Source organism: Podarcis raffonei, chromosome 2 (genome assembly GCF_027172205.1).
Source record: "Podarcis raffonei isolate rPodRaf1 chromosome 2, rPodRaf1.pri, whole genome shotgun sequence".
Taxonomy (NCBI): domain Eukaryota; kingdom Metazoa; phylum Chordata; class Lepidosauria; order Squamata; family Lacertidae; genus Podarcis; species Podarcis raffonei.
The window spans coordinates 1,046,977-1,069,964 of NC_070603.1; the positions used below are offsets into that span (position 1 = coordinate 1,046,977).

The 22,988-nt window shown below is 43.8% G+C and overlaps 1 protein-coding gene across 1 annotated transcript in view; it reads left to right on the plus strand.

The window, feature by feature from the left end:
* PIN1 (peptidylprolyl cis/trans isomerase, NIMA-interacting 1) overlaps window positions 1-22,988 on the plus strand; it is a 49,623-nt gene that overhangs the window by 14,693 nt on the left and 11,942 nt on the right. Inside the window, exons 2-3 of the mRNA XM_053369237.1 lie at window positions 158-358; window positions 20,658-20,765. Of these exons, the coding sequence (XP_053225212.1) occupies window positions 158-358; window positions 20,658-20,765 (309 nt within the window). The remainder of the gene's footprint in view (window positions 1-157; window positions 359-20,657; window positions 20,766-22,988) is intronic.

Here is a 22,988-nt window from a genome sequence, read left to right on the forward strand (position 1 = left end):
GAAGGAGGTAAGTGAGAGGGAATGGGCTGAATTTCAGGTAGGTAGGCTGTAAGCTAAAATAATTGGGTGGGATGGGTCATAAGAGAATGCATCTTAGAAAGAAGCTGATATGTTGTGCCCTACAACTAAAGTCTTTTTCTCCTGTTTTATCTCACAGGGCGTGTGTATTATTTCAACCATATTACAAATGCCAGCCAATGGGAACGCCCCACTGGAAACAGCAAGAATGGACAGGGAGAGCCGACTAAAGTGCGATGCTCACATCTCTTGGTGAAACATAACCAGTCTAGGAGACCTTCATCATGGAGGGAGGATAAGATCACCCGGAGCAAGGAGGAGGCCCTGGAGCTAATTAATGGCAAGTAAAAGCAAAGGAAAGAGAGCTCAATGTACTGAAGCCCTGCTTTCCACACCAGACAGTCCAGCCCCCAATGCAGTGCTTTCCTTTCAAAATTGTGATGAAGCCAGCAGCCTCTGGACAAAAGGAACCTGTTGACTCACTTCACTCCTCTTGATTGGGGCATTTCAGTTGCCTGTTAGGGCCATTTTTTCTACAAATTGTCTGTGCACCATATACATTAAATTTATATGCCTCCCTTCATCTGTGTATCATAGGGCAGTTTACAGTATAAAAACACAAAAGTACGTAACATAGTAACAGACAAAAACAATACTCCCCGCTCTCCCAGTTTAAAAGGCCAGAGATTGCTTCAGTAGCCAAAGGTCTAGGTAGAAGAGCAAAGTTTTTACCTGGCGCCTAAAGATATGTAATGAAGGTGCCAGGTGAGCTTCCTTGGGGAGAAGATTGCACAAGCACAGGGCCGCCACAGAAAAGGCCCTCTGTCATGTGCAAATGAGGCACACAAAGAAGGGCCTTAGATGATGATTGCATGGTCTGGGTCAGTTCATATGGTTCACATATAAAGTCTCCAGCTCTTAAGATTGTGGAGAAACATATGGAAGTGGGAACTGCCTCTGAAAGGCTGCCCTTTTCAAACCCTGCATGGCTAAGTGCCCTTCCTTCATTGCCATCTGTAGCAGCCTAGTCCATAGAAGCTGGCTGCCTCATCCATCCCACCTTGCCAAGAATTTCCAGTGCTGCAAAACATTCCTTGGTTATCATGTTCAGTATAAAGTAGGCAGACGGAGTGCGATAATGCAAAATTAATTTGCATAAGGTGGGGTTGGTGGCATGCGGTGTAGATAGCTTTTTGTCTGATGCATGAACAGCATAATCAGAAGAGGGTTCAGTTGGGCTTTATATCTAGAGCCTTAGGACCTATTTCATACAAACAGCTGATGAGGTGACAAAATTTGCTCCTGGACTTTCATCCTGCGATGGAGAAGTTTATAATAGTTTTATTCTGTCCTGTAATATGTGAATATATATATCTATGTCTGTCTAAATATATAGAATCATAGAATTGTAGTGTTGGACCTTCTACCATTATTAATGAAATGTATCTACTACTTGCCAGGGCTGAAATCACTGCCAAGACTCAAATTTGACTCAGCCACTCCTGTTTTCTTCTGCATGTGGAATAGAGTTTTGCAGGGCTGCAATAGAATCTTAGAATTCAAAGGCACCCCAAGGGTCATCTAGTCCAACCTCTTGCTATGCAGGAATCTTAGCTAAATCATCCCTGACAGATGGCTATCCAACCTCTGCTTAAAAACTTCCAAGGAAGGAGAGTCTACCACCTCCCAAGGGAGTCCCTTCCACTGTCTAGCAGCCCCTACTGTCAGAAAGTTCTTCATGAAGTTTAATTGGAATCTCCTTTCTTGTAACATGCCCCCCCGCCCCGCAGAGAATGAGCAAACAAGCTTGCTCCATCCATCATGTGACAGCCCTTAAGATGGCTATCATATCTCCTCTGTCTCCTCTTTTCTAGGCTAAACATACCCAGCTCTTTCAACCGCTCCTCATAAGGCTTAGTTTCCAGACTCTTGATCATCTTGGTCACCCTATTCTGCACACCTTCCAGCTTGTCAACATCCCTCTTAAATTGTGGTGCCCAGAATTGGACACAGTATTCCAGGTGTGGTCTGACCATGGCAGAAGAGAGTGGGACTATGACTTCCCTTGATCTGGACACTAGATGTCTGTTGATGCAGCCTAGAACTTCATTGGCTTTTTTTTGCTTCTGCTTCAAACTGTTGACTCGTGCTAAGCTTGTAGTCCACCATGTCCCCTAGATCCCTTTCAAATGTACTGCTAGCAAGTCAGGTGTCCCCCATCCTATATTTGTGCATCTGGATCTTTTTGCCTAAGTTCAGAACCTTACATTTGTCCCGACTGGAATGCATTTTGTTAGCTTAGGTCCAGTTCTCCAATCTGCTAAGGTAATTTTAAACTCTGATTCTGTCTTCTGTGACATTAGCTACCACTCCCAGTTTGGTGTCGTCTGCAAATTTGCATCCCCTCAGTTCCTTCATCCAAATCGTTTATAAAGACATTGAACAACAGTGGGCCCAGGACAGAACCCTGTGGCACCCAACTTGTCACTTCTCCCCAGGATGACAAGGAACCATTTGGGTTTGGTCAGTCAACCAGCTGCAAATCCACTTAGCAGTTACTTTGTTCAGCCCACATTTTACCAGTTTCCTTGCGAGAATATCATGGAGGACTTCATCAAAAGCCTTTCTGAAATCAAGATACACTATGTCCACAGCATCCCCCTGATTCACCAAGTGTGTGTGTGTGTGTATATCTATATAATCTTTGCATGTACAAATGTGTGTAAAGCCTTGGTGACAAGCTCTTTTTAAAATGTGCAACAAGGTATATGGCGGAGTGTTCAGTCCTGTCAACATTCCCCTTCCCAGTCTGCAGTCTGAAATTCTACTGTCTACAAACCCGTGACCATCTCATCTGGTGTATGTGCGATATATGCCCCAAAGGGCAAAATAGAGTTGGAGGTGCTGCCCAGCACACCCTGTTCTGAGAACACAGTGCCAGATTGTGGTCATAGTAATGCATTGCGGATGGAATGAGCAGAAAATAGGTGGAGCTGTATCAAACTTTGGCAAACCTCTGGACAAGGTAAGATGCTTTGTAGGAGAAGGAAGAATGTCTGCCAGTTTGCATTGTTTGTCCTTGTTCTAGAGTCTGTAGAGCTCCAGGAAAGGACAAGCATTGTCAAAGTTGCCAGACTTCTTTTTAGCTCAGTTCATCAAACCAGAACCGGGGCAACCCTGACTTGCTAGTATTTTTTGCTAGCAGAGGCTTGACAACCATATGTCAGGAGTGCTCTGATGGTGTTTCCTGCTTGGCAGGGGGTTGGACTCGATGGCCCTTGTGGTCTCTTCCAACTCTATGATTCTATGATTCTATGAATCATTTTGGAGCTGAGGGTTTCAAATGCATTTCTCATGTAGCACAGACACTTGGGGGAAAGGTCTAAAATCGCTCTTGTATGATTTGGTGCCTCAAATACCAGTTGCCACAATTTTGAGCTTGTTCCTTATCTATTTTCCCATTTAGCACTTTCTTTTGTAAAGCCACCTGAGAGGTTTGCTTGTATTTTCTTTGTAAAAATGTGTATTTTTATATTGAAAATAAAATTTGTATTTTAAGCCAAAACCAATGTTCTTTAACACATTTTCATGTATGTTGAATGTTCATTTCACTGGTGGGAGGGAGGCAAGAGGGCAACATAACTGTGGGTGGGAGAATAAGATACCACCTGCATATCTTCCACATGAAATCTGGTGCAGGGCTTGTTCGTTGGCCACCCTTGGCTTCAGCTGAATTGGATTAAGCTAATTTAAAAATACTAACATGTTCTTCTGGAAACACCGAACTCCTGATTCTTTTTGTCCTTGACAGTAATAAAAGTTCAGCTCCTAGCAGGGTGGGAAGAACCTTAGGTGCCAGTATGGGTAAGTAGAAAGAAAAAATAAAAAAAATCCTTCCAGTAGCTCCTTAGAGACCAACTAATTTGTTATTGGTATCTGAAGAAGTGTGCATGCACATGAAAGCTCATACCAATAACAAACTTAGTTAGTCTCTAAGGTGCTACTGGAAGGAATTTTTTATTTTGTTTCGACTACGGCAGACCAACACGGCTACCTACCTGTAACTAGAAAGAAAAATGTTAGGGTCTAGGAATCCTTTGGCATCTGAGCTCCATGTTTCTGGCATCCATGAAGCCATCTGTTGTGGCAGGCACAGAACAGTGATTCCTACTTAGACATTCTTCAGTGTTTGCTATTGTAAGCAATGAGCGTGAAGAGTGGGTTCCTTCGATTGCTCCGTGGCTCCTCTCTTTTTGAGCCGCAGGGGTGGCAACAACAGAACCTTTCTCTGCGAGGGTTTGAGTTATTTGTTTCCAGGCATGGCCTCCTCACAGAGTGCATTTTGTATTTGTGATCTGGAGACCCATTCTGTGGTTTGCATGCACGTTGCTAGGAAATGAACCCGTCCACGTGCTTGCCTACCCAAATTGTGCAGCAGGAGAACTGGCCTGCCTGGGTTTAGAAGAGGGATGGGGAGAACTATGCCTTCATGGAATCTCATCTTTTTTAGTGCCTTTGGGGAGTTCTCTCTTTTTGGAATTGTAGCTTCTGGTTCAGTCAAGGAATGAGGCTATGCAGTATTGGCAGCCATGGCCTCTGGTATTTCTAGCAGAATTTCCCTCCAGGTTTCAGGTTGTTAGAGAAGCGCAAGAGGAACTTGATGCTGGAACTGTGGATTAGCAACATAGGTGGTACAACCGGTGTAGTTTCCATGCTAACAGCAGTTGAGTCGCCCTCCCCACACTAGCCCACAAGTGTCAGGTGGGATTTGGACATAACCCAGCAGAAGAAAATCTGATCGCAGTTGGGGAAAGTTTAAATGGGTGCTTAATTCCCCCATTGAAATCAAGACACAAACTTCAGGTAGATCGTACCTTTATTCCTCTCCTCCCTTGCTTTTAAGGACAGGTTCTCTTATGAGACCTTGAATTCATTCAATCTGGGATTAAAGCAATGTACTGTATACACTTCTTGTTCTGAGTAGAATCTTTTTTAGACACTTTCCCATCCTAGAAAACATAACCTTAAAATAAAATAAAATAAAATAAGAAAAGAAAAGAAAAGAAAAGAAAAGAAGGATGCATATTTCTTGCCACTTAAAAGAATTCATATGTCTAGCCAGGGGTCCACAAAATGTATTTGCCAGATCACTGGAGGGAGCCATATATTTTTGTCCAGCAAACATATCTTGTTCTTGATTCTGTGCTGGACTTCAGAAATCCAACATGATGCCCAAAATGAGATCCTATCCGTTCTTCCAATACCAGTCAGTATTTGTAGAGCCTGTGGTAGAAAAGGCACTAGACTTATTTCAGCTGTTGTCAGTGACCAAATAAGTAAAGCACTTGGTTTGGAATTGCCCAGATAATTGGAGGGAATATTTATTGGACTGTATGACTTTCCATCCTTAGGACTGAATCAGAAATATAAGATGGGTTGAAAAACTGCAGTGAACCTGTATTTAGTCAAAGCCATTTGCACTCTTTTAATAAGTGCAGAACATGGCTCTCCTCAGCTGGATGCATTGCGCATTGCTGTTCTTAGATTGGAGGGAAAAACCCTTCAAGTGTGTAGTTATGAGAGTGGGGAAAAAAATTAACTTCTAAAAAAATGGCTTTTTGTTTTTGGCATTGACTGCACACAGACACACAGACACAGTTTCAGCTGAGCAGTTTTTCACTTCATCTTGTGGGATGGTGCTCTGTGGGTTAGATATACTTGCATGTGAAAAGTCTGCATGTTAAGGAGAAAGGCAGACTTGACACCTGCCCGGTGCTTTCTGTGTGTGGTTTGGGGACAGCCATCCTACATGCAATTGCCCCTCCTGCAGTCTGACTTGGTGTCCTCGCTGCATATTTGGAGCAGTCTTACAATTGTTAAAAGGGAGAACATCATACCTATAATTAACTGAGGATGTTACCAAAATTTTACAAGACATGTTCCGTCAGGTGGCAAAGCTGCTAATAAGGGGAGTAGAAAAATTGATGACAAAATATAGCTTAAAAATAAATAAATTGAACCTAGATATTAAAAAAAACAACTGGGAGCATGTATGTTAATCATAAAGTGCTTAAAATCTGATTTTAATGCAAATGTATGAAAAGTACATCTCTAGTTGAATCCATTTGCCTATAAAATGCAGCACTGAAGAAGGCTTTTAAAATAGCAAATAGGGACTTCCGGAGGCGGCGCGAAACCGTGATGGCGGACCTCTTCGAGCTCTGAAGAGGGGCACCGCAGAAAAGGGTTGTTCGCGACGGCGCAGCGGCAACCCATCAAGACAAACCACGGGCAGAGTGAGTCCGTGGCCGTGGGACCCGGCGGGCACCTGGAGCGACCCCGAAATCACAAAAGGAACCCCGTAAGGGGCTCCGGAGTGAAGGAGGGGGAGCGGTGCTGTGGGTTCATCGCTCTTTCTGCGGAGGCGAAGCCGCGCGGCTGTCACGGATGAGCGCTGACCTTTCTTCCAAGAAGCATCGGGCTGAAACATCAAACCCGTGAGTAAGGACCTAAGATCCTACAAATTAATTCGGAAAATTCGGCTAAAAACGGGAGACGAGAAAGAGGAAGTCCGTCTTCCGGCACTGCTTTCAAGATCAAAGCAGACGGACTAAAGAGCGGAAAGCGCTGTGAACAGGGAAGCTTTAAAGCTTTAAATTGGGACTTTCGTGCACATCTGAATTTTTCTTTTAAAGAATAAATACAGCATAAATTTGACCTGGAGCGGTCCCCCAAGGGGCAAGGGAAGACTCTAACCCCAAATTCCCGGGTGGCCGGGTAAAGTTGTTTAAACTGCGGAACTGTTGCAAGCTTCCTGATACTTTTGTAACTGGAGAGTGTAATTTTGAGCTCTGCTAGCTGAAGTGGATATAACTGTAGGCACCTTGCTGGAATTTTGTTACATGTTTAAAAGTGCTCTGCAGGACTTTTTTCTTAGCGTGCTGGAACTAATTTGCTTTTAAAATTGTTTTTAAAGTTGGAACAAAGAGACTTTAATCGTGGAAAAGTTACCTTCTTCTTACTAAAATTTTGGTGGCACTCCCCCTAGAGGACATTGGGAATATAGAGGCCTGGGAAAAGTTTCTCTGTTTACCTTCTCTCAATAGACTGTTTTCAATTTTGGGCTTGCCTTTCCCATGGGATTACAACATTTGACCTTGAACATTGACTGATGAGTGGCACGGGAAAGACAAGAGCAGCCAAAGCTAAGGAAGCTAAGGAGAAAGAGAAAGTAAAAAAGCAAGCACAGCTTTTGCAAACAACTTTAACTCAGGGACGTAGACTATCAGTTCCAGCTGTGCTTGCGACACAAAAAGTAGAAACCGAAAAGCCTGAAAAATCTGAAGAGGAAGATATGGCAGCAGGAGGAGCTGAGGCAGTACTGAAACAAGTTTTGGAACAATTGTCAGCAATAAATCAAAAAATTGATAATCAATCAACAAAAATTGACCAAGCAACATCCTCGATCCAGAAATTGACAGATCAGGTTTCCCAACATACCCAAGCAATTGAAAAATTGCAAGGAGCAACAGAAGAGAATCGTAAACTGGCAGGGGAAGCCGTTCAAATTGCAACATCAGCTAAAAAAGAAGTCGAGGAAGTTAAAGCAGAAGTCAAGCCTCTCCATAAACAGATAGGGGACCAACAAACCTATCTTTCGTTGGTGGAATTGAAAAATCGCGAGACCAACCTCAGACTAAGGGGAGTCCCAGAAATTGAACAAGAAGACCTAATAGGACTTTTGACAACAGAGTTTACAAAGTTCTGGGACTTAAAAGAAGAAAGTGACTTCAAAATTGTATCGGCTTTTCGGTTGGGAAGATTAGTAAGAAAAGATAGATCCAAAGACTGCCTAATAGCTTTGAGATCAAGGGAGGAGAGAGATAAAATATTAGGCCTACACTTCAAAAACTCAATTGTGATACAAGAGAAAAGGGTGGAAATTTACCGAGACATTCCTAAACAGTTATTGGACTTGAGAGCCACCTATTCAGAATTGGCTAAGTTGTTGAGACTCAACACAATTCCTTACAGGTGGGAGTTCCCACAAGGGCTATCATTTACTTACAAACAGAAGAAGGTTAAAATAAGATCACCAGAGGACCTACAAAAGTTCCAGCACGATCACGGAGAAGATCTCCAAAAAGAAGCAGCAGCTAATTGGCCTATACCCAACCCAGGTGGAGCAATACCTGCACCTTCGGAACCAGAGGAGAAAGAAGACACACCGCTCTAGGTGTAGCAGAATAGTTCAGGATGTCTCTGCGGCTACTCAGTTGGAATATAAATGGCGGAAATTCCCCGGAGAAAAGAAGGAGGTTATTTCACATATTGAAGAAAGAACAATTGGACATTATTTGCCTACAAGAAACCCATGTGACTAGGCTCCACAGGAAGGTTTTGGTTAACAAAAGATTAGGCCAAGAATTTATTTCGTCTGACAAAGTAAAGAAAAGAGGAGTGGTGATTTATGCCAAGGAGAGCCTGACACCTAAATTTCTATTTAAGGATGAACAAGGAAGAATTTTGGCAATTGAAATTCAAACCCAAGGAGTAAAAATATTGATTTTAGGAATTTATGCTCCAAATGACGGGAAATCGGAATTTTTCAAGAAGCTGCATGAGACGTTGCTGGATTATCTGGATTATGCTAACATCATAATGATGGGAGATATGAATGGAGTGGTGTCTACACACATGGATAAGTCTTACAACCAAAACTTAACATTAGACGGCAGACTGCCCAAAACTTTTTTCGAATTGACTGACAATCTGGATTTGATCGACATATGGAGGACAAAGAATCCCTTAGGTAAAGAAGGAACTTTTTTCTCTGAGGCCCACCTGTCTTGGTCAAGGATCGACCAAATCTGGACCTCCAGGGGGCTGGCACCCAAGATTAAAAGGGTGGAAATCTGCCCAAAAACATGCTCCGACCATAATGCCTTGAAAATAGAACTTAGATTAACTCAACCTGGTTCCTTCAGATGGAGAATGAATGACACACTACTAAGAGATCAAGAGATTGTGAAAAAGGCCCAAAAAACATTAAAGGACTATTTTGAGATAAATCTGAATACTACAGTTGAAAAAAGAACGATCTGGGACGCAAGCAAAGCTGTTATGAGAGGGTTTCTGATACAACAGAATACAATCAAGAAAAAACTCTGGAATGGAAAGAAGGACAAAATATTGGAGAAAATATACCAAGGAGAGAAAAAACTGAGAACCAAACCAAAGTCCAAGGAGGTGCTGAGAGAAATTAAATTCCACCAAGCAGAATATTCAAAATTGATCAATCAGGAGATTGAATGGAAAATAAAACAGATGAAGCAAAGATCCTTTGAATCAGCAAATAAATGTGGAAAGCTATTAGCTTGGCAGCTGAAAAAAAGACAAAAGCTAAATACGATAACAAACCTAGAGATTGATGGAAGGATGGTACAGAAACCAGAAGAAATTAGGAAGTGCTTCCACAGATACTTCAAAGAACTGTATGCACAGGGGCCCCAGAAAGAATCAGAGATAGATCAATTTTTAAAGACAAATGGACTATCAAAAATAACTCAAGATAAAAGATCAATCTTGAACTCTACAATAACCTCACAGGAAATTGAAGGTGCCATTCAGAATATGCAACTAGGCAAATCTCCAGGCCCGGATGGACTTACCTCCAAATATTATAAGGTTCTGAAGGACTATTTGATACAACCTTTGTTGGAGGTATGTAACCAGATCATGGATGGGAAGAGGGCACCAGAAACGTGGAAAGAAGCCTTCATCACATTGATACCTAAGTCAGAATCTGAAAAGACTCAGCTTAAAAACTACCGTCCCATCTCACTCCTAAATGTGGATTACAAAATATTTGCAGACATTTTGGCAAATAGACTTAAAAAAGTTTTAAATGAAGTAATTCATAAAGACCAAGCAGGCTTTCTCCCTGGTAGACATTTATATGAGAACACTAGAAACATCATTGACATTTTAGAACTTTTGCAGACTAATAGGAACACAAGGGCGGTGTTAATTTTTATTGATGCGGAGAAAGCATTTGACAACATATCTTGGATGTTTATGAAGAAGAACTTGGAAGGGATGGGAGTGGGACGGGGGTTTGAGAATGGATTACATGCAATCTATTCAGAACAAAAAGCTAAACTAATAGTGAACAATGTGGTGACGGAGGAATTTAAAATTGAAAAAGGGACACGACAAGGGTGCCCTCTATCCCCTCTGTTATTTATTTCAGTCCTGGAGGTGCTATTGAATATGATCAGAGAGGACCGGTTGGTACAAGGGATAGAGGTCGGAGTGAAACAATATAAACTGAAAGCTTTTGCAGATGACCTAGTTTTGACACTGCAGGAGCCAGAATCCAGTACAAAAAGAGTTCTCGAACTTATATCGGAATTTGGTCGGGTGGCGGGATTTAGGTTGAATAAACAAAAAACTAAGGTTCTGACCAAAAATTTAACAAACACAGAAACAGAGGGGTTTCAGAGAGAAACAGAACTGAATGTGGTTAAAAAAGTGAAATACCTTGGGATTTATTTGTCCTCCAAGAATTTGAATTTATTTAAGGATAATTATGAGAAATGTTGGTTGGAAGTTAAAAAGGATTTAGAAATTTGGTCAAGATTGAAACTTTCCTTGTTGGGAAGAATCGCAGCGATAAAAATGAATGTGTTGCCGAAAATGTTATTTTTGTTTCAAACCTTACAGATCGTGGACAGAGTGGACTGCTTTGGAAAATGGCAGAAGGATATATCTAGATTTATCTGGCAGGGCAAAAAGCCCCGAATAAAGTTTAAAATATTAACAGATTCAAAAGAAAGAGGGGGGTTTGCCCTGCCGGACCTGAGGTTGTATTATGAAGCTGCAGCCTTCTGCTGGCTGAAAGATTGGTTCTTGTTGGAAAACACTGATGTCCTAGATCTGGAAGGTTTTAATAATGCTTTTGGATGGCACGCATACCTATGGTACGACAAGGTTAAAGTACATAAATTGTTTAAAAGTCACATTGTCAGAAAAGCAATTTTTGCAGTCTGGATGAAATATAAAGACTTACTAGAGAGTAAAACTCCGAGGTGGCTATCACCAGTGGAGGCCAAGGCCCGAAAAAGACCCAATATGGAGGCCTATTGGCCGAAATATTGGGAACTGACTGAAAAAATTGGAGACAATTGGAAGTTGCAGAGCCAGGACAAACTAAAAAATAAGGTGCGAGATTGGTTACATTATGCTCAAATTCAAGAGGTTTTCAAAATGGATAAAAAAGTTGGTTTCCAGGTGGAAAAGTCGAAACTAGAGACAGAATTGTTAGAACCAAAGACAAAGCTGTTATCTAGAATGTATAACTTGCTGCTTATGTGGAACTTACAGGATGAGACAGTTAAATCTGCTATGATTAAATGGGCACAGGATGTTGGACACAACATTATGTTTGAAGACTGGGAAAGGTTATGGAACACCGGAATGAAATTCACGGCAAGTACGGCCTTGAAGGAAAACATTATGAAAATGATATACCGGTGGTACATGACCCCAGTCAAGTTAGCTAAGATACACCACCTGTCTGACAATAAATGTTGGAAGTGTAAGGAAGCAGAGGGGACTTTCTTTCACCTCTGGTGGACATGCCCAAGGGTTAAGGCTTTCTGGGAAATGATTTATAATGAGTTGAAAAAGATATTTAGGTATACCTTTCCCAAGAAACCAGAGGCCTTCCTGTTGGGCATGGTAGACCAGAAAGTGTCAAAGAAGGACAGAACTTTGTTTATGTATGCTAGTACAGCAGCAAGAATACTTATCGCAAAGAACTGGAAGACACAAGATTTACCCACGCTGGAGGAATGGCAGACGCAGTTGATGGACTACATGGAGATAGCTGAACTGACCGGCAGAATCCGAGATTTGGATGTAGAAACAACTGAGGCGGACTGGAAAAAGTTTAAAGACTACTTGCAAAAGTATTATAAACTGTATGAATCTTAAGATTGTGCATGATTTCGAAATGATACGCTTTAGCAATTATGATTAAGTAAATAGTAAACTAAGTGATAAAAGAGAAAAGGAGATAATATGAACTGAACATGTTACGTTTATTTTAAAGGTATAAAAACTGTGACACAATATATTGAATTTAGATACATAACATGTAAAAGTTACAATAAGGTATGACATAAGGTAACAAATTGCTGACATTGTTAATATAAAGAACGCAGAATCGGAAGGGGTGGGGAAGTCCAAATTGGGATTTTTGTTAAAAAAAAAAAAAAAATGGTTTCTTGTAAATTCCTTATTTGCTTGCAATGTATAAAAGTTGGAAAGAAACGTAATAAAAAATATTATAAAAAAAAAAAATAAAATAGCAAATAGGGGTGAGGAAATTTTCTTTTGAGGTTAGCATTGTAGATCAGATGTTACAGGCTTTGAGGGGGTTAGAATCCATGAGATGTCATCCATGCCAGGTTCATCTACTGAACCCACCTAGATAACTTTGTAATTCTTATGCCTTCTAAATTTGTTGTAGTAGCATACATGGGGTAGATAGAAATTGGTATTGTGAAGGTATTGTTTTGTAAATATACGACAAAATACCTCCTACTGATACATCCTTCTAAGATTCCCACTTCTATCTTCAAATAACACCCTCCATGGGTACAAAAATCAGGACTGTTCTTTATTTAAGGTTCACAGCATGCAGTGGAGTCAGGCCCCCATGCAATCAGGTTTTGGGATCTACCAGTTCTCAGTCCAAGAGAATTGGAGGCAAATACAGTGGTACCTCAGGTTACAGACGCTTCAGGTTACAGACCCCGCTAACCCAGAAATAGAACCTCAGGTTAAGAACTATGCTTCAGGATGAGAACAGATTGTGCAGCGGCAGTGGGAGGCCCCATTAGCTTAAGTGGTGCTTCAGGTTAAGAACAGTTTCAGGTTAAGAACGGACCTCCGGAATGAATTAAGTTCTTATCCCGAGTTACCAACGTAGTGTGGTTGAGGACAGCTTTGGGTCTAAATTCCAGAAGCAGCAGCTAATGTTCAGAGCATTTTCTGGCAACTAATGTAGTCTAGGACAGGCAATGAAGACAGTCCCACAGGCAGCAGCAAAAGCCAAGAGGTAGGTAGCATAACCCGAGAGGCAGAGGCAAGGGATCAAGTTCTGGAAAAGGAGTTGGATCTTAGCCAGGCAAAGTCTTCTCGGGTGAGCTTTCTCTGACAAGTGAGCAGATCCCAGGGTTAGGACTTTTGGGGCAGGGATGATTGGTTGATGGCGCACTAAACTGATTGCTGGGGCCAGTGCAGCAGCCGGGAGGGTGCTTTTAACCCTCTTCAAGGTTTGTGTTCAGCACACAGCATGGGTGGCAAAGGTGAGCTCTGGTTTGATACCCCTTTCTACGCCCACCCCTCCAGGGAAAAATATTTCAGATTGTTTGTCTTATTCCCTTCTCTTCCTCATTGGTCACGTAAATGCTGGCCTGTTAAGTTGGTTCTAGGTGAAGTACTAGAATTGCAGAGTTGGAAGAGACCATGAGGGTCATCTAGGCCAACCTCCTGCAGTGCAGGAATCTTTCCTCCAACTTGGGATTGTAACCCATGACCCTGAGATCAAGTGTCTCATGTTCTATCAACTGAGCTATTCCAGACGTCCCTTTGACTTTCCTTGTGCCCCTAGACATGCCTTCCCAGGTACAATTAAAAATTATTTAAGTAAATAATATTTCCCATTCTAGAACCCTCCATCACTCTAATACGCAACATTCCCTCCGCTCCCTGTTCTAGGTGATAATAACTCACCTTAATTGCTTCTAGGAAACTCGTTAGCCTTCTGTGAAACAAAATACTGCCAATTGATAGTATGTGAGCAAAATCAACATTTAATAGGAATTGGGCCATTTCATTAGAAAATAAAACCAAGAAATTATTTCTCAATGTTTATCTTATGCCCTGTATACAAGCCATACTTCGATTATGTGTTTCTGAAGAGACCAGATTTATTTCCAAATTTGGGTCCAAGGAGATGGCTGTCTTCATTGTCCCCATGAACATCACCATCAGAGAAGCATGTGAAACAGGAAAACTGGAATCTTATTCTCACTTAAAAAATCTTCCACACCTCAGTAGGTTGAGAAAAAGACTGCCACCCACCCTTTATGGCATGGGGCCAAGAATGCCTTATAAGTCATATTAACTGCAAGAAGCAGAGCTCATGGAGCCTGTTTGGAAAGTGAGTTTTAGGATGAATTCTTCCACGCTAATGATTCACTATCCTGATGATCCAAACAGCCCTTAAAATAGTTCTAAAGGGTAAGTGTTAGCAGTTGGCTGTTTGATGTAACCAGGATGGTTAAGGCAGAAATCTGTTTTGCTTTCCAAGTGAGAGTTGTAATTCTCTCCCCATCCCCTCTTAAAGTAAAGGAAACTGAACTTTTAAAGTTATACCAAGCAACCATGCCGAACAGATTGTATCCAACAAAGTTGTTCTGTTGGTGCAAGGACTTCCCACAACTTTCCCTGCCTCTCCAACAGTCTGGAGCAGATTTGTGGGGGAGCCTGGGGTGTGCGCAAGGAGAGGGAGCACAAGAGCCCTCCTGTTGTGCAAGCAGCGCAATTGTGTGAAATGCAACCCGGTGTGTGTGAAGATTCACCACAGCTCCCAAAAGCTGGGGCAACCTTCCTTCTAGTTGGGCTGCTACTCAGATTGGCTTTTCTTGAACTCCTAGAGCGTTCAAGATGGTATGCTGTTGTAGAGGAGGAACACATTGCCATTGTTTCCTTTACCTTGAGCAAACTGTGGCATCTTGGGATTGTTGAGAAGTTCCGTTTGGATGCAGACCATGAGAGGCTTATCGGCCAAGCGCTGTCCCAGAACCACATCTTTCATTAGAAGTTCCGATAACCAGCTTTTTCTGTGCATGTTATCTTTCTTGGATAGAAGGCTAAGCCAATGAAAATTTGTTGCTGGGTGCAGCAGCAGAAGGCTTCCATCATCTGATAACATTATGGAGAGAGACATTTTAATCTTGTTTTGTATGGGATTCTGATGTAATTCTTATATTCAAGTGATGTTTAAAATGTATTAAACTACCGGTTTGATAGCCCCAGAGACGGGAGTCCTTTTGCTATCAGATAATTTTTGTGTTAGAGCAATCTTCTGTGTCACCTTAAGGACAGAGGGAAAGGCGTGATTAAAACTTATTTCATCTAGCTCTCCTGCTGTGAGGTTGATAAAACCCATTAGGAATTCATTCATTTGTCTCTTTTATTATCATTGTTTCTTTTTTTATATGAAATGCCATGATGAGGAGAGCTGGGCATGGGGAGAATCTATTTTCTGTCAACAGCTGCATCTGTCCTTGATAAACACCATTTGTGGTAAAGGTCATAGGAGCTTGCATATAATTGTTTAAAAATGGCGGTGTGCATTTTGGCTTGATAACGGTATAAAGGGAGACTGATACTGTTGACTTGGCAAGAGCAGTCTGTTATTATCTTCCTAAAAATGAGCAGGTGAAATTATGAACAACAACAAATATATCACTAAAGAATTTATTGCATGAATGCCCACCTTAGCCGCAATCAAACAGCTGAGCCTCATTGAATTTCTCTGAACAAGCTTACCATACCTGATGAACATAATTATAGCCTAGAATTGTTAAAATAGATCCCCTGGGAAGCATCAGTTTGACAGGCATATCATCATCGCCTTTGATGTTATTGTTTAGAGAATTTTAACTCTGATATTGCCATGTTTTTCTTAAACACTGTGGAGGTTGAGAGTTGTCAAAGGGCTTGTGAGTGTGTGTTAGATTTTTGTTGTGTTTAAATCTGGGCTTGTAAATAGCCTCTTACCTGATTTCCTACGGCGAGTAAGCATCTGGTGGAGGTGACCACACATAGGTGTGTCCCCCCCCCAATATATGTGAGCAGGAGGCTGGTGTAGAAAATGTTTGTGGGCTACTGATTTTTCTTTGGTTTTTTCTGATTTTTCTTTCCAAAACTGTACCACTGGGCAGATTAGTTTTAATGTGTTGTTCCCCGGGGGTCCTGTTGAAAAAATTTGACTGCTTTCCTGCATACTCCTTCAGAACTCCAGCAAGAGTGACCTGTTCTGCCTTAGCAGCTGGGGCAGGGGGCAGGGAGAGAGCGATGGGGAAGAAAGCCTGGGTCCTTCTCACCACCAGCATGCAGACTTCAACCACTGATGCCGAGGGAAGTTGGACCTCAACAGAAGAATGAGATCTTCAGCACCTCTGTTTATAGGCGGCATCTCATAGAAGGACTTCTGTGGGTGGTTTTGTTTGGTTTTGTTTTAGTATATAGAATCAAACAAATAATGAGAGAATACTAGATAACACACTGAAATAATGTAGCATCTATTGGATGCATAGTATTGGATGCACAATTAGAAAAAATGCCTCAGAGATATTGAAGAGTTGCTGATAGCTGCGCTAGATCTACAAACACCCTGGCTTGGTAGTAGCTTCCTCTTCTGCTCATGTTTCAGAAGGGATATTTTGGACTGTTAGCAGTGTTTGCTTTGGCCCAAACATCCCATTGGGTGGGAATTCTGTGTGCCAGAAAAACCAGAATTGTCCACAGGAAGGCAGTCAGGTGAGAGTTGAACTCCTCCTCCTTAGATAGCAGGGTTGGCAAACACGACTCCTTTCTCAAAGATGACCTGCTCTTCCAGATGGCAGCAGGGTTCTAGAGTGGTTCCTGCTGAACGGGGCTGCACGGCAACCAGCTTGGCTGCCTCAAGACAAACCAAGAAGTCATTAGCCCCAGTAACAGCTGCCCTTTTCCTGAGTTTGCTGCATTGCTTGCTCTTGCAAGTGTTTCCTCCTCTCCTCTGACTCTCCTGCTATGTTAAGTGGGAGGCAAATCAAATCACATGGCTCAGCTGTGAACTAGGGACTCAACATTATCTCTTCTGCCTTCTTCCCTGCCCAAGTATAGAGGGGTGATGCTTCTGAGAGGCCGCAACCCTGTGTTCCTCATTCGCTGTGCTACATAAAATCAGCATCCTATGTCCAGGCCCATGAAGTCACCAGGCTGGAAGGCAACAGGGCAGATTGCCTGTGAAGCAAAGTGCTTGGCATCTAGGTTGTTGCAGCTGACATCTTAGTGCTGGCACGGCCTTCCCCAAACCATGGTGGGAGGTGGCCCTGCTGGAACTGTATAATGGAACAAGTGAAAACTGGCAAGAGGGAATGAGCATGACCAAGGAGCCTTCTGACTTCCCGTTACTGAATGGGACAGGGAGCAGGGGAAGAGAATTCATCCAGTATCTTGGTCAAGGCAGGGCTAGGTGAGGCAAGGTGAGGCAACTGCCTCAGGTGGCAGGATCCACAGGGGCAGCAGATTCGGCCTCCAAGGAATACATTGCCCACTGCTGCTACTGTTTCTGAGGTGGCAGCCATGGCTGTGGCACATCCTTGGAGGCTTGGTCTGCTGCCTCCTTGGCAGCCCCCCTCCCAGCCCTGGGGGTGGGTGGAGACCAGCAGTTCGTCCGATTTGCCCAGAGGCTGCTGTGCAATGTCTTCTCCACAGCTGTCTCTAGCTGAGTAAGAGGCTCTGGTCTCCTTCTACCCCTAGGGAGGAAATGGCCGGGGCTGCCCTGGGAGGTCTCCAGGGCCCTGCAGTTGCCTGGCATGATTCTCAGTGGGCCTCTTTTCTCCCCATGGCTGCCTTTGATTTCTACTTTGACCAATGGGTAATGTTGATTTGACACCCCTGTTCCCCCATTTCCGATGTAGATCTTCTTCCTTGCTTGTTTCTGATAAGATCTTCATTCACCCCTTTTTCCCTGGCAGGAAGAGGGTGCCATTTGGTGGTTCAACTCAGGTGTCCAAATGTCTTGGGCTGACGCTGGGTAAAGGCTAATGGGAGAACAGGGAGGCAAGGGAGGAAGACACACCTCTGATCATTCCCCAGGGACTCTTGCTTCTTCTGCCCTTCCCTTCCCATTCTGCTTTCAGCTTTAAGGCAGCTGCGGGCGAGGCCAGCGCTGGAGCTGAAGATGTCCAGAATCCTAGAATTGTAGAACAGTAGAGATGGGACCCCGAGAGTCATCTAGTCCACCCCCCTTCAATGCAGGAACCGAGGACAGGTCACAAGTTAGAACTGAAGGTCATCTCGGGAGAGCTTGGGGCATGGATGGCTCTGGGTGAAACACTCATAATTTCTGCAACCCACGGCAGGCTGCACCAGAGTAGCCTGCCAGCCCCAGGCCCTCTGCAGCTTGGTGCAAAGGGGAATCAAACCCAGGGCCCTGGCTCTGCCCTGGCTGGGTTAATCTGGTTCTCTCTTAAGCTTCTCTTGTGTGAAAAATCTATCCAACATGTAATTCAAATTTGCTGCAGTGAAGAAGCAGGTGGCTCCTCAGTCCTTGCTCACGTGAGCTGCCTGAATTGGCATATAGCTACTAAGTGTCTCCCCTCTCCCGCCTTCAAAATAACTGTTTTTAGTCAACCCAAAATATCACAGAGGCATTTGGCTTCTACGCAGGTGCTGCTGATCTGCATAAACAGTTTTCACTGTAGGAAAGCAAACAGGGAGTGATTCCAGACTCCACTTCTAGAATAGATGGTTGTAAAATCCAACTCAGAAACCTCCGTTCATCTTTTGGGACAGTAGCATGTTTTGTATTTTCAGTCTTCTGCATATTATTCCACTTCTACAGCTTATGCTCTAGTAACATCATCTCAACTCCCTTGCAGGTCACAAGCAGCAGGGTGAAATTTTTAGATGGCCCGGGAGGAGAAATTGGAGGCCCCGTGGTGTTCTGATCCTGCTGTGCTGTGATTCCCCTTTTGAGGATTGCATACAACGTTGGGCAGATGATAAAACACAGTTCTGTCCACTTTTGTAGCTAGCCCTGTCTGTGGTTTATAAAAGGCTGGCAAGAGTGAGCAGGGCTACAGTGTAGTGATTTCCCTGTTTCTGAAAGGAATCTTCTACAGCACAATCCTGGGCATCTCTACACAAAAGCCAGTCCCCTTAAGTTCAGTGGGGCTTCCTGCCAGCTAACTGTATAGCAGACTTTGCCAACTGAGTGTCCTGCGCTAGAAGTTTCATCAGCCCCAGTGAGCGCTACCCTCACCCCAGGAGCTCCTCACGTGGAGGTGGCTTGGATCTGTTCCTCTCAGTCCCGCAGCTGGGTGGTTCTATCCAGGCACAGAGCCCCTGAGGAATCTGTTTCCTGTGTTCTGCTCATGGCTCCTCTTAGCCACACATTGCATAGATGTGCAGTGGCAGAGCACATCCTGCGCATGGCAGAGGTCCCAGATTCAACCTTTGGAGAGCAACTGCCAATCAGTGTGGTCTTCCCTAGCTTGGTGCCCTCCAGATGTTGGAGTACAGCTGCTCTGGTGGGTGAAGTTAGGAGCAGAAGTCTAGAACACCAACCAGGTCGAAGAAGGCTGGTGTATAGGATTGCAGTCCTAAGTCTATGTAGAGGCAGTGTAGTGCACTGGTTGGAGTGTTGGGCTTGAAGCTGGGAAATCTGTGTTCAAATCCCCAGGGCTGGGCCACCCATGAGGCAAGGTGAGGCTACTGCCTCAGGCAGCAGGATCCACCAGGGCAGCAGATCTGAATGTTGTTCTTCCTCCCCCCTGTAGATCTTTCCTCATCCCTTCTTCCCTGGCACCATTTTGGGGTCTGCCTCAAAATCCCTACAAAAGCCCTTCAAATCCCTACTCTTTGGGTGACCATGGGCCAGTTACCCTCTCTCAGGCTATAATCCAACTCCACAGGCTTGCTGTGAGAATAACCTTGTGCACTGTCCTGAGCTCCTTGAAGGAGCAGAAGGATACAAATGTGAACCAGGTTTCTACAGCTAACACAGTGACAGTGTAGTAATTTTAATGTGGTTAAAAAAACGGATTTATGGTCTAATGTTTTACAATTTTTTATGTGCTGTAAGCAGCCCAGAGTGGCTGGGGAAGCCCAGCCAGATGGGCGGGGTATAAATATCATCATCATCATCATCACCAAGGTATACTTAGAAAAATGCAAAAGCCAGTATCCAAACCCCCCTGCACCATTGCTTTTGTGCTCCCAAGAAAAGTAGAGTTTCTTGAGAAGTTTTGCCATTTGCACAGTGGATTGCTTCTGAAACATACAGTGAAACAAGTATGTGTCTCTGCTGTTCAAAAGGAGGGAGCATCTCCAAGGGTGGAATGAAGCCTTTGGGCATGCCTGAAGTAGCTCTTTCAGTCTCGCTTTTGTATCTTCGTCATATCTGCTAACAAAGGTTGAACACCATTGGGTGGAAAGACAAAAGCAAATCAACACAAACTAGGGATGTCATCAGGACAAGACGATTTGTGCTTACGTGTAAACTATGTGCAAACTTCAAAAACACAACAAATTGTCAGAACTCAGCAACTTCGGCAGAACTTGATCAGTTGCTGCCCTGGGTTCCTTTTGGATATACATTAAATGATGATGATGATATAGTTAAATTGTACCGTTATTAACTGGACACAGGAACCTTGTACACTAACACTGTTGTAATACACACTGAGATGGTAAACCGCTTCTCTGGGGTAACCTTTTGGACAGCAGGTGGGAGCTTTCATGACTCTCTGTTGCCTTGCCTTAGTCTCAAATTGCTCTCTTGTCCACAGGCTACATCCAGAAGATTAAATCTGGGGAAGACTTTGAATCCTTAGCATCACAATTCAGCGACTGCAGCTCAGCCAAGGCAGGAGGAGACCTGGGTGCTTTTGGAAGGGGTGAGTAGAGCAAGGGTTTCACATGGTGCATTGTGTGAACTGCCCTGAGATACGACTATAAAACTTAATCAGTCAACAAATGATAAATACCACTCCCCAAGCAGAGGGAGGTGTTAAAAGGAGGACTGCAAGCCTGCCCCTCTCTGATGAGAGGTTTCTTTCTGCACACACCTTACAAGAAATGGAGTTGGATGCCTTGGAATACAATGAATCATGAAGTCAGTGATGGTGCTTCAAATCACTCACGTTGTACGCAAGCACTGGGTTATTGGCTCTCCGGTTTGAAGAGGCACACACTGATTGAAAATAGCTCTGTGCTGAGCCTCAGACGCCTTGGCTAATAACAGTGCAGACCTTGCCGGACAGATGGTGCATTAGGAAGCAGGTTCCCCAGCACAATTGATGTGGCCTTGATAAGAGCACTGTAGAGAGAGAGAAAGGCCTGCTTCCCCCCCTGTATGAAATGTGAGGGCCCCTCTCCATTCTCTTGTCCTCAGCCACCGTGGAGGAGGCAGCCTCAGTCCTGGGTGTCCTGAGAGTCCTGGCACGCTGACAGAGAGAGACTTTCCTCAGCACCAGCCGCAACTCTTTTATATCCTTCAGGGCTGCTGTTGTTGAGGGCCACATGCCCATGGCAGGGACTGCATACAAGATGAGCAGAGACAAACGTGTTCTGGATTAACTCATCTGGAATAAAGATTGCCCTCTTTCAACTGTCAACTTAGATTAGAATTCCCAATCCTATGCTGGCCTACTTGGGTTTGATGGGACTACTTTCAAACAAGCATACAGCGGGATTTTATATTTTTCCTACAACAGACGAATACATCCATTGCCATGGAATACAAGTGAAAGTAATTCCTAAGTGAGAGTAATTCCGACCCTCGTGTGCTGCCCCCACACAAAAGCACATGGCAGAAGTCTCTCAAGTTGTTCTTAAAATTACTGGGGGACAATGATATACTGCCCCTTCCAATTGTTCTGAAGTTGTAATGCTGGGGGCACATTTTAAAAGCCACACCTTGACCCATAGCTTCCCACTCCCTGTCTGTTTTTCCACTGCTGTGGTTGCCCTGCGCCATGGCTGGCCTTGCCTTCTTAGGCTCTCCAGTCTGACTTACTAAGGGTTCCCCCTTACCTTGGGGGAAATGCTGCCACTCTCTTTGGCTTGAGTGTCCTCAGAGTAGTAAGCTCTGCATGCTTGCTGGAGGCCAACCTTGGACACGGTGAGGCTGTTTACATCCTCCTCTTGCCTGTGCTTGACTTGCTGTGACTATAACAAAGAGAAATGCGCAGAGAGGGCACTGTGGTGCTGTGTGCGCATGCTGCTCCAAGTCTCTTATTTGGACTGTGTTGTGGTCATGCTGTGTTGCTGTGCTCTTGAAAGGAATTTGGAGCAGTTTCAGAAGAGAAGGATCCTGGTTAAGTGAACTGGGGTCTCTGGCCTCAAACAAGCCGCTCACAGAAGTTCTTTTGCTATTATTGTGGCGTTCCAGGGCATTGTAGGCTGAGCACTGCATCATCTGCCCTCTTGCTCCCCAAAGGATCACAGGGAATTGACTGGTCTTTCCCATCTGTTACAACTTAAGGCCTTTCTCTACTTTGTTCCATATGATTAAGCTTTCTGTCTACAGCATCACACCAGCTGAGGCATGGCTTCTTTCCTTCAGCAGGCTTCCACTGTGTGTTTTGTATTAAAGGATACCTGCTCTTTAACGATTTTGCCACGTGGAGGTTGTTCCTCCTCTGTATCGCACCCCCGTGCTGTGTTACACATTTCATTGATCATCTGCCTTTGGCCCAGCATCATAGAGCTGGAAGGGATACTATGGGCTATCTAACTTTGCCCCTAGGCATGTGGCCTAAGGCTGGTGGGTCCTGCATTTCTGCGGTTTCATCCTGAAACTGAAGAAATGAGATATCCTTGGTGGGCTGCTTCTGCTATTTCCCCAAATTCTTCAAGTTTGCCAAAAGAAGCTTGGGGGAAACGAAGTAGTGCCCAGAGGTGACTGGGCAGCTTCTGTTGCTTCAATGCCTTGCACAGCTCTCCTGTCTTTCACGTTTAATATTACTTATTTTCAGACCTGATTGTATCCCGTGGTGCTGACAAAAGGCACTTTAATTCACTGGAGCAGGAAGACTGGCTGTTTTTTTAATTCCCCTGACCCCACCCCCACCCCCTGGAGCCCTCCAAAGAGCCCCACAGGTCTCTTAACTATCAAT